The 12,264-nt window shown below is 40.0% G+C and overlaps 1 protein-coding gene across 1 annotated transcript in view; it reads right to left on the bottom strand.

The window, feature by feature from the left end:
- Positions 1-541: 541 nt before the first annotated feature.
- LOC141144491 (ubiquitin-conjugating enzyme E2 E2) overlaps positions 542-12,264 on the bottom strand; it is a 326,835-nt gene continuing 315,112 nt past the window's right edge. Inside the window, exon 6 of the mRNA XM_073630232.1 lies at positions 542-1,248. Coding sequence (XP_073486333.1) covers positions 1,151-1,248 — 98 coding nt within the window. The 3' untranslated portion in view covers positions 542-1,150. The remainder of the gene's footprint in view (positions 1,249-12,264) is intronic.

Here is a 12,264-nt window from a genome sequence, read left to right as displayed (position 1 = left end):
GCCAACGCTATGGCTCATCCACTTCCCAATCCACAGACACAAATACAACGCAGGTAGCACTTCATTAGCACTCAATAAAACTTTTTGTTCCAGGTAGATTTTATAACATATTGGACTCGGCTTCTATCCAATAGAATGTAATATCCACTTGGAACAGTTACGTTTTATTGAACCGACAAGTTGTATTTCATCCTGTGTTTCAGTTGTTCACAGTTCCAGTTTAGTACGTGACTAGCAAAATCCACTAACCAAGTATTGGATGGCAAAAGGCTTGTTTAATAAAACGTCTGAAGAAAAAAATATTGAGTGCAGAATCAATTACATTTCCTAGCGCAGTATGGAAGGCGTAATTAGGCTTGTTCTTCAGACACAATGATAAATTAGAAGTTATATGCTGCTTATGATAATAAAAAAGACACAGGTATTCTTCCACAATCAGATATTGTAGATAATTCCAGGAACCTTAAAAATGGGCACATTTATTTCAAATGGACCGGATGACATTACTGAACAATAAACACCATCTTAACAACACTTTCCCTTTAGAACTTCAGTGTGCTGACATATATGTTGTCCGCAGTGTTTTTATTGAGTGCTTTTTAACACAATTGTACATCAGCTGCTCAATATTCTGCTCAAATATTTTACAAGCATTCTTAAATACCCAGTTTGTTCATTTAGAGAGTCCTTAGTGGGGGAACACAGTCTAGTTATACACAGTGATTCTTACTTTCAAATGTCATATATAAAACTTTGTTCCCTGGAGCATGCACCCACCTTGAAAGACTAAAGTACAAAAAAAATCAAATATAAAAAAAAAAGGAAAAAAAAAAAATAACTAACACTAACCAAAGTCAGTAGGAGGCAACAAAAAATTAAATTATAATCCCCCGCTGCCCTAAAAAAACACAAATATTGATACAAGGCTTCCAAACAAACCTCTATACTATCACATAGTCAACAATTCTTGCACAGAAACTAAAAATCCCAAATATATCTTGGGGGAGTTCAAGTTAACAAAAGTCTTAATAAAAAGGGACATACAGTATTTTGTCACAAGGTGTAAAAGAAGAAAAAAAAAAAAAAAAGCCAAAAAAGCGCTATTGATGCACTTAGTGAATGTGCTTGCTCAGGTCCACTGCAACAAATCCTATGTAGCGTATCTCTTGGTCCACTGTCTGGCCATTCTGTCATGCTCGGCTCTGTTGGTCATATACTGGGTGGCGATGCTTCCAACGAGAGGGTCAGCTAGAACAGAAACAAAACAAATCATTGTTACTTCATTTATAAAGGTAAATGTAGTTGAATATGCATACAATGGGGAAAATTATTAAACCACTTCAGCCCTGGAAGAATTTACCCCCTTCCTGACCATAGCACTTTTTGCGATTCGGCACTGCGTCGCTTTAACTGACAATTGTGCGGTCATGCGATGTGGCTCCCAAACAAAATTGACGTCCTTTTTTTCCCATAAATAGAACTTTCTTTTGGTGGTGTTTGATCACCTCTGCGCTTTGTATTTTTTGCGCTATAAACCAAAAAATAGTGACAACTTTGAAAAAAATGCATTATTTTTTACTTTTTGCTATAATAAATATCCCCCAAAAATAATTAAAAAAACATTTTTTTCCTCAGTTTAGGCTGATACGTATTCGTCTACATATTTTTGGTAAAAAAAAATCACAATAAGCGATTATTGATTGGTTTGCGCAAAAGTTATAGCGTTTACAAAATAGGGGATAGTTTTATGGCATTTTTATTAATAATTTTTTTTTTTTTACTAATAATGGCGGCGATCAGTGATTTTTATTGTGACTGCGACATTAATGCAGACACATCGGACATTTTTGGGACCATTGTCATTTATACAGCAATCAGTGCTATAAAAATGCACTGATTCCTTTGTAAATGACACTGGCAGTGAAGGGGTTAAACACTAGGGGGCGGGGAGGGGTTAAGTCAGTACTAGGGAGTGATTTCTAACTGTAGGGGGGGATGGGCTAGCTGTGACATGTCACTGATCTCTGCTCCCGATGACAGGGAGCAGAGATCAGTGACACTGTCACTAGGCAGAACGGGGAGATGCTGTTTACATCAGCATCTCCCCGTTCGTCCTCTCCGTGAGGCGATCGCGGGTATCCCCGCGGCGATCGAGTCCGCAGGACCCACAACCCGATTCACGGAGCTCCCAGCCAGCGGCGAGCACGCAATGGTGCGGCGGGGAATTCAAATGGGACTTACAGGTATGCCCATTTGCCCAGCCGTGCCATTCTGCCGACGTATATCGGCGTGTGCCAGTTGGGAAGTGGTTAATCTCCTGTAGATTTTATAACATTTGTATCACGTGTTTTTTCTGGATTTTTGGTTGATATTCTGTCTCTATCATTTAAAATACACCTATGATAAAAATTATAGACCCTTCGATTCTTTGTAAGTGGGCAATTTTACAAAATCTGCAGGGGATCAAACAATTATTTTTTCCTATTGTACAAAGGTAAACAATGGATACTGTTATAACTATAAAGGCATTTAAAGTGCATGTAAAACCTAACAATAAACTTCTGTTATCCTATTCAACAGGGAAATCACTAACTTTACAAAAGTAAATCTTGTTTTCTCTTGTAGACTGCAATCGTGTACTGTTAGAACTGATCTGCTCTTAACTCAAATATAGGCAATTATTTTTTTTATAACACTGTACGAATCATTGTCATTATGGTTAACAATACTGTAATTATTCATTTTCTCTATTGTGCTAATCACATGTAGTTGAGACCAAAAAAGCACATATTAAGTCATAAATATAAACACCAAGCAATAGGTTACACTTGTATAACCTAAAGAAGAAAAACCTCACTGAACTGGTTTACTTTAAAGTGGTTGTAAAGGCAGAAGGTTTTTTTTTATCTTAATGCATTCTATGCATTAAGATAAAAAGCCTTCTGTGTGCAGCAGCCCCCCTAAAACTTACCAAGGTCCCTCTCTGTCCAGCGATATCCAAAAGTGTGTCAGCCGTCCGAGATTCTCCCTCCTGACCGGCTGAGACATGGCAGTGGTGCCATTGGCTGCCGCTGCTGTCAAAATCAACTAGCCAATCAGGGGAGAGAGGGGGTGGGGCCGAGTCGGGGCTCCTTGTCTGAAAGGACACAGGGAGCTGTGACTCGGCTCGGGTGCCCCCATAGCAAGCTGCTTGCTGTGGGGGCACTGAACAGTAGGGGGGGGGGCCTGGAGCACAGAAGAGGGACCTGAGAAGAGAAGGTTTGGTGCTTCTCTGTGCAAATCCACTGCACAGAGCAGGTAAGTATAACATGTTTGTTATTTTTATAGGAAAAAAACACAAGACTTTAAGGGAATAAATTGATTTTTTTTTTTAAGTATAGCCAATTTTTTTTTTTTTAAATAGACATGTACAATGTAAAATATGATGTAAATAATCTCATCTTATGTGTTAAACATTTTTAAATCCTTTATTTATAAAGACAAAAGTACAATACATCTCTATGTAGGTTAAGATTTAGTTAGGGCTAACAAAGTATCACGTAGCCCAGGTTCTGGGCAGTGTGAACAATCTCCTCTGATAGGAATGTCTTCACATGAATAGTCAGAAAGATAACATTAGTTACAGTAGAGTTATTTCTTTACGCAGAATTTGGGTAAACTAGCCAAAGTAGGAGTGATGCTATATAGCAGACACAACATGGGGGAGAGCTACATGGTTTAGGTCTGGCCACTGACCTACAATACAATAGAAACAAGATATACCTGTGATCAGATCCCGAGAGCTTGTACATGCATATATTCTACCAGGGTGTGACCACATTAACACTTAAAATACCGGATGAACCCTCTGCATACTGCTATACCCTTTCAAGCAAACATTGAAATAAAAAAAAAATTGGAATATTTAGTTCACATAGAGTGCCCTGAAAAAGTATTCATACCCCTTGAAATTTTCCACATTTTGCCATATTACAATCAAAAACATAAATGTATTTTATTTGGGATTGTATTTGATAAAACAACACAAAGTGGCACATAATTGTGAAGGGGAAGCAAACGATAAATAGGTTTCCAATTTTTTTTTTTTACAAATAAATATCTGAAAAGTGTGGCATGTATTTGTATTTAACCTCCTTAACTCAGATACCCCTAACTAAAACCTAGTGGAACCAATTGACTTCAGAAGTCACCTAATTAGTAAATAGAGTCCACCTGTGAGTGATTTAATCTCAGTGTAAATACAGCTGTTCTGTGAAGCGCTCAGAGGTTTGTCAGAGAACCATAGTGAACAAACAGCATCATGAAGTCCAAGGAACACACCCAGACAGGTCAGGGATAAAGTTGTGGAGAAGTTTAAAGCAGGGTTAGGTTATAAAAAAAATCCCCCAAGCTTTGAACATCTCACAGAGCACCGTTCAATTCACCATCCGAAAATGGAAAAAGTATGACACAACTGCAAACCTACCAAGACATGGCTGTCCACCTAAACTGACAGGCCAGGCATGAAGAGCATTGATCAGAGAAGCAGCCAAGAGGTCCATGGTAACTCTGGAGGAGCTACAGAGATCTGCAGCTCAGGTGGGAGAATCTGTCCACAGGACAACTATTAGTCGTGTACGCCACAAATATGGCCTTTATAGAAAAGTGGCAAGATGAAAGCCATTGTTGAAAGAAAGCCATAAGTCCCGTTTGCAGTTTGCGAGAAGCCATATGGGGACACAGCAAACATGTAGAAGAAGGTGCTCTGCTCAGATGAGACCAAATTGGAACTTTTTGGCCTAAAAGCAAAACGTTATGTGTGGTGGAAAACTAACACTGCACATCACGCTGAACAGACCATCCCCACTGTGAAACATGGTGGTGGCAGCATCATATTGTGGGGACAGGGAAGCTAGTCAGAGTTGATGGGAAGATGGATGAAGCCAAATACAGGGCAATCTTAGAAGAAAACCTGTTAGTCTGAAAACAATTGAGACTGGGGTGGAGGTTCACCTTCCAGCAGGACAACGACCCAGAACATACAGCCAGAGCTACAATGAAATGGTTTAGATCAAAGCATATTCATGTGTTAGAATGGCCCAGTCAAAGTCCAGACCTAAATCCAATTGAGAATCTGTGGCAAGACTTCAAAATGTATGTTCACAGAAGCTCTCCTTATTGTTTTTGTATTGCAACGTTTGCTCGAAAGGGTATAGCAGTGTGCAGAGGGTTCATCCATTATTTTTAGTGTTAATATGTGGTCACAACCTTTTAGCACCTGCTAGAATATATAATGTACAAGCTCTTGGGATTTGAGCACAGGTATATCTCGTTTCTATTGCAGGTCAGTGGTCTGACCTAAACTGTGTAGCTCTCCCCCATTTTGTAATATAAATGGGAAAGAACTGCGCTTTAGGGCCTGGCTATAGGATCAGAAAGCACAGGTTGCTACCTCCCTTTCCACAAAGTCCCTAATAAGGTACCTTGTACAGTATATGAAAGTAAAAAGTTAGGGTATATTGGCGCTACCTATAGACATTAAATACTGGGATAGCCTATGCATATATCCCCCCTTATTTTTTACAACTTGTGGTGATAAGTCTGTGGGGTATATGAATTATCTAAATTCCCCTTATAGTATGAGTGATACCCCAGAAAACACAAAATATGTCTACTAATCATATAACACACGTCAAATGTCGCACAACTTAGATAGTTCTACAGCATCTAGAGAAAACGCCAGAGGCTATATTCCATTATGTGCATTTGCTGAAAGCCATATACCAATGCGGTGATGTGCGTATAGGTTATATGTATTAGATTAATACCCTATGCGTTTTGGGTATAACTTAAAATCGCATACAGACAAAACAGCTAATAAAAGACATCCAGCAACTAGATTTCCAACATATATTATGGCAGTCCATATACTGATGTTCCTATGGCAATTTCAGATTCCCAATGGTGACTTTGGTGATGAATCAATTTGTCAGGTGACTCTCGTGCTCCCCCTTTTGGTTGCCTACTCACCAGCTTCCAGAACCCCACCAGGGGTATACCGCATATGGTGTAATATGTTGGATCACTTCACTGGGTGTTTCATCTGGTAAATCTTGCTGTAAACAGCTCCACAGACCCCACGACGGGGAAATGCTCCTGTATCTTCTAGCTGTTATATATTGCGCTGGATTCCACTCATATATTCAAAAAGAAAGGAAAAAGCTTCCATGGCGTAATAAAGTATAAACACTTTATTTAAAATATATATATAAAAGCCCACACATCAAAAAAAACTGGGCTGAAAAATAGTAAATTCAAACAGGCAGGACTAAGTCACAAAAATAATTTGCAGAGTAAAAATTAAAAAATAAATAATAAAAATAAAAATAAAAAAGAAGGAAAAATCAGGCGCTATTGTATGCCTCTGTCCAGATGGATTAGGGCAGCAATAGACCTGAGCAGTACAAATTTATGTTAAAAAGTCCCTCCTAACAGGCATAGGCAGCGAGGTGGGGGTATGTAACCACCAGCCGCTCACAGCGTCCTCCTCTCTCGTATGCCCTGGAGCTGACTGACAGAGCGTGATGCCGTTGTGCGCGCTTCGTCACATGACGTCCTCAGCAACCGTTGCTGAGGACGTCATGTGACGAAGCGCGCACAACGGCATCACGCTCTGTCAGTCAGCTCCAGGGCATACGAGAGAGGAGGACGCTGTGAGCGGCTGGTGGTTACATACCCCCACCTCGCTGCCTATGCCTGTTAGGAGGGACTTTTTAACATAAATTTGTACTGCTCAGGTCTATTGCTGCCCTAATCCATCTGGACAGAGGCATACAATAGCGCCTGATTTTTCCTTCTTTTTTATTTTTATTTTTATTATTTATTTTTTATTTTTTAATTTTTACTCTGCAAATTATTTTTGTGACTTAGTCCTGCCTGTTTGAATTTACTATTTTTCAGCCCAGTTTTTTTTGATGTGTGGGCTTTTATATATATATTTTAAATAAAGTGTTTATACTTTATTACGCCATGGAAGCTTTTTCCTTTCTTTTTGAATATATGAGTGGAATCCAGCGCAATATGTAACAGCTAGAAGATACAGGAGCATTTCCCCGTCGTGGGGTCTGTGGAGCAGATTACAGCAAGATTTACCAGATGAAACACCCAGTGAAGTGATCCAACATATTACACCATATGCGGTATACCCCTGGTGGGGTTCTGGAAGCTGGTGAGTAGGCAACCAAAAGGGGGAGCACGAGAGTCACCTGACAAATTGATTCATCACCAAAGTCACCATTGGGAATCTGAAATTGCCATAGGAACATCAGTATATGGACTGCCATAATATATGTTGGAAATCTAGTTGCTGGATGTCTTTTATTAGCTGTTTTGTCTGTATGCGATTTTAAGTTATACCCAAAACGCATAGGGTATTAATCTAATACATATAACCTATACGCACATCACCGCATTGGTATATGGCTTTCAGCAAATGCACATAATGGAATATAGCCTCTGGCGTTTTCTCTAGATGCTGTAGAACTATCTAAGTTGTGCGACATTTGACGTGTGTTATATGATTAGTAGACATATTTTGTGTTTTCTGGGGTATCACTCATACTATAAGGGGAATTTAGATCATTCATATACCCCACAGACTTATCACCACAAGTTGTAAAAAATAAGGGGGGATATATGCATAGGCTATGCCAGTATTTAATGTCTATAGGTAGCGCCAATATCTCCCCCATTTTGTGTCTGTTTGCCCCAGGTTGGCATTGTGTCCACAGTATCATTTGCAGGTGCAAAGCAGAGTAGGACTGGCTAAAGAGGGATTACTTTGACGCAGTTGGCCAGCTTAAATATGTATTGCAATATATGTGAACTAAAATATCCCTATTTTGTTTTATTGCAAAGTTTGCTTGAAAGGGTATAGCAGTGTGCAGAGGGTTCATCCAGTATTATTAGTGTTAATGTGGTCACACCCCTTTAGCATCTGGTAGAATACTACTGGGTGTAGGACAAACATGTATTCTACTCCCCCTACTACAATGTTCAGTGGTAACGACCAATCACCAGGGAAGTGTGTCAAGCCCTGTTCAAATATTGACTCTCAGAAAATCTTAAAAAAAAAAACACCTGCTTTACAACACTTTTACAGCTGGAAGATCAAACTAATTTGAATCAATCCTTTTACGCAAAGGAGAATTTAAAATTAGATTTATTATACCATGATGATAAAATACTTACACCTTTTTTTTTAATATTCATTAACTACAATAACCTATTAAAGGTCACTAATGAAGAAGGAAAAGGTGCATGAGGGCCTTGGCTGACTTGTGCATATAAATCATTCATAACCATAGTGTTCAATTTATAATCTGGTCCAATAGAATAGACACAAGCCACATATTAGCTTCTTTAAAACTGCCATGCAGGGTGTCCCCTGAGGACAAACAGATTAATCACTGTTAGGTCAGAGGTATCAATCATCAGATCAATACCATCATCATTTTACATCTATTTTATTGCCGAACAGCAGCTATTTACATGCATTATGCAAGCCGCAGAATGTAGACACACCAGAGAACAGAAAATGCTGCGATACACGGACCTGGAGACAAAATATTCCCCCATGTAGACTATGTATGTATTTCATTTTAATGCGTGGAAAAAGCCTTCATTTAAATATATCCTCAGTAGTCATAAAGGATATGAATCTACTTTGTATAAACTAAATGCCTTTGCAAAGCCAGATATTAGTTTATGAAAGTAGCAGTTACACCATCCCCATGATGCAGATAGTCTGTGCTTGAGAGCAGAGCTGTGGGAGGGACCAAAAAGGACCACCTACTATAGCCTGCCTGTAGAAAATGACATAATGGGGCGGGTACAAGACCAGTGACCCTGCACTAGGAAAGACAGAAGCAGTGACTGGTCTTATTACAGGTAACAGAGGGACAGTTTATCTAAGGATTACTGCAGAGATCTGGAAGAAATACACAAAGATTTAAGAAAACACATACCTGCTTAATTTTTTTCAATATTTGCTTATCTAGGAGCTCAGCTTTAACAATACTAGAACTTGTAGATAAGACAGTTTATAAAGATCTAAATTACATTTCATTTCAGAAATGAACAATATAGCATCTGTTTCTCATAGCACAATGCTGATATGTTGGTATTGTACATTTCATTAATTAAGTAGTGCATCCTGAGGACAGAAAAATGAAAATGAAAGCAAAATTGAAGAATAAAATGAACCAATGTTGTAACATAAAAGCACTTTCGCCTTTTTAACAAATGTGGTATTTTCTGGAAAATGGTATAAGAGTTTTTGTAAATGGTAATCAATGCCTTTTTATTTTACATTGGAATTTTTAAGTAGCCAGAGTACATATTTACTATTATCATTGATTTCTATTACAGCAGCATAGGCAGGGCAGAAAGTAATGGCTTAACACAAACGCAAGTTAAAAATAAGAATTATTCAGGTTTATGAATGTTTTAAAACTGCACTACTGCAAAAAATAAAAATTTGAATGTACAGGTCTCATGCACGTGAACATCTAGAGACTGCAAAGACATCTAGAATAAAATGCCCAGCACTTACCCACACCAGGATAGCTGCAGGTACCTCATACAGGGCCATATAATGAATGACTTAACACAGATGTGCTGGTGTTAAAGCCAATGACTTCTACATCAATATTTACCCACATGTGCGCCTACAGAGCATCTTCCAAAAGGTGGGCCCAGCCAATGGCGTTTACAACAGTGTGGCCGTGTACAGCCATGAACCTGCATGCACGGGACAGTGCTTGGGGTTTTTTTGCTTGAGGATTTTGTAGCCTCTAGACTGGGATTTCTTAACCGGGGTTGCGCAGGAGGTCCCCAGAGATTTATATCTGCCCAGTACTAGTTTCACCTTTCCCCCTGCAGCTACTGTTAATTGGTCCATGCTGCCTTGGAAGCTAGAGAGCTATTGATCAGAGCTGACACTGTGGAGCTATAGACCGGCAGCTGGCAAGTATAATATGTGGATGCAGACTGGACCTAGAAAAGCACATCCCCCTCACCCTGTCAATGTAGCCAATGGCCACTTGGCCACCTGGAGAGAACCTCATCAGGGTCAAGGTGGGTGGCTGCCACATGGTTAGGCTGAAAATGGAGCAGATAAGATGCATGGCACCTTGTACTCCCCTTGACACTGTCACTGCTTACCACCAATGCAAACTTTTCCCTGCAAACCAGAGCGCCAATGCAAAGTTTTCTTCTGCTGAGCACCAATGCAAAATTAAAGGTTTGCAAAGTTGGACTTAATGTTGCCACTGACCACCAAAGCAATTTCACTGTTTTGTAACTGTCGTTCTGATATGTATTATGCAATTGTTTTATATTTTATATGTTTGATATATTTACTTATCTATTGGCATAGCTACAATTTACTGATCAGGACAAGAATGTTTCAGGGTTTCTTCAACATTGTAAAATGTTTTCAATGTTTTTTTCGAAGAAAGCTGCTATAGATGCCCATGTGCATGAGGCCAAAGAGTTTATATGCATGTACAAGAGGACCATATGGACAGTATGAGTAAGGACATTATACGGCTGTTTGTGAACATCTGATCATCACATCTATTATATGGCCATAAGTATGTGGACACCCTTCCAAATTTATGAGTTCAGGTTTTTTTTAATGTGAAGGATACTATTAATGCAAAGACATTAAAGCAAAGACCTTTTAGATTACTTTTTTGTTCCAGCATGATTGTGCCCTTGTGCACAAAGTCAGGTCAATAAAGACATGATCTGTTGGGTTTGGTGTTGAGGACCTTGAATGGCCTACACAGAGCCATGACTTCTCCTGTAATGAACACCTTAGGAATGAATTAGAATGGCAATTGCTAGCCAGGTCTTCTCATCCAACGACAGGAACTGCCCTCCCAAATGCTCTTTGGGCAATTCCCACAGATACTCTCCAAAATCTTGTTAAAAGCCTTCTCAGACAAAGGCAAGTTGAATTTGTAAGGCTCCATTCACACCTAGGAGATTTGAATCGCAGCGATTCTGCCTGCAATTCCAGAATCGAAGCGGGACACATTTGCGATGCCATTATTTCTCAATGGCACCCTAAAAGCATTGCGATTGTGCTGTGATTGTCGTGAGAAAAACTGTGCTGCAATCAGGGTGCAACGTTGTCATCCAAAAGAAGCTCCTGCTCCTTTTTGAGCGACAAGCTTTGCGTGTTGCAATTTTGTTACGACTGCAGCACGATATTCTGACGGCAAAATCGCACTGCGTTTAGAGTGCCATTGAGAAATAATGTCATCAAAAACACCTCCCGCGCTATGCTACGATTCTGGAATTGTGGGCAGAATCGTGGTGAATCCACCCATGATTCAAATCGCCTAGGTGTGAATGGAGCCTAAAGCTGGCCATACACCATACAATTTTCTCATTGAATTTTCTTTAGATTTACCTTCAACTAGAAGGGCCTGCTCGATTGCATACAAATTGAAAGTGTTTCGGTTAGAAGGGCCTTCCTGATTGCATACAAATTGAAAGTGTTTAAGTTTGGCCCCATATTTTAGGGTTTTGGTAAATCTAAAGGAAAATTGTACAAGAAAATTGTACACTGTATGGCCAGCCTAAAGACCCACACACACTATTAGACTTTCTGCAGATTTTTGTCTTCAGATTTACCAAAACCATATAATATGAAGTCCACTCCAAAGACATGCTGGTAGGTTAATTGGATCCTGTCTAAATTGTTCCTAGTATGTTTGAATGTGAGCTAGGCAATGGTGTCCTTAGGGGGGGGCCAGAGGGGGCCCTGACCCCACCATGTGCCCCTCCAATGAAAAAATCAATGTCTAAGAGGGAGAGAGTCCCCAGTCAGCTCCTGCGGGTGATTCCTCCCCCCTCCCTCTGCTTGCTGACACTGCATAATGCGAGTGCTCACACAACCACGGCCGCCCGATCTGCTCCTTCCCCTGCATCCTCATTGGCAGGAAGTAGAGCGAGTTGCAGGAAGGACTCCACCAGGACTCTGTTACTGAAAAAACAGACTGATTTCTCCCATCCTTAGGACAGGAGAACCAGCCTGTGAATTCCAAGAGATGCCAGACCAGAGCAGTCAATAGCAGGGGCAGGACAGCAAGAGGAGGCTGGGAAACCCCACAGTGGCAGAACACCAGGGCCTGGAGGCAAGACAACCTTTGCAACCCTGATAGTTCTCCCACTGCTTTGGATCCTTATATTTTCTAGGTATGCTGGTGACAT

This window comes from Aquarana catesbeiana, linkage group LG05 (genome assembly GCF_042186555.1).
Source record: "Aquarana catesbeiana isolate 2022-GZ linkage group LG05, ASM4218655v1, whole genome shotgun sequence".
Lineage (NCBI taxonomy): Eukaryota > Metazoa > Chordata > Amphibia > Anura > Ranidae > Aquarana > Aquarana catesbeiana.
This window is presented reverse-complemented; position numbering and strand designations above follow the sequence as displayed.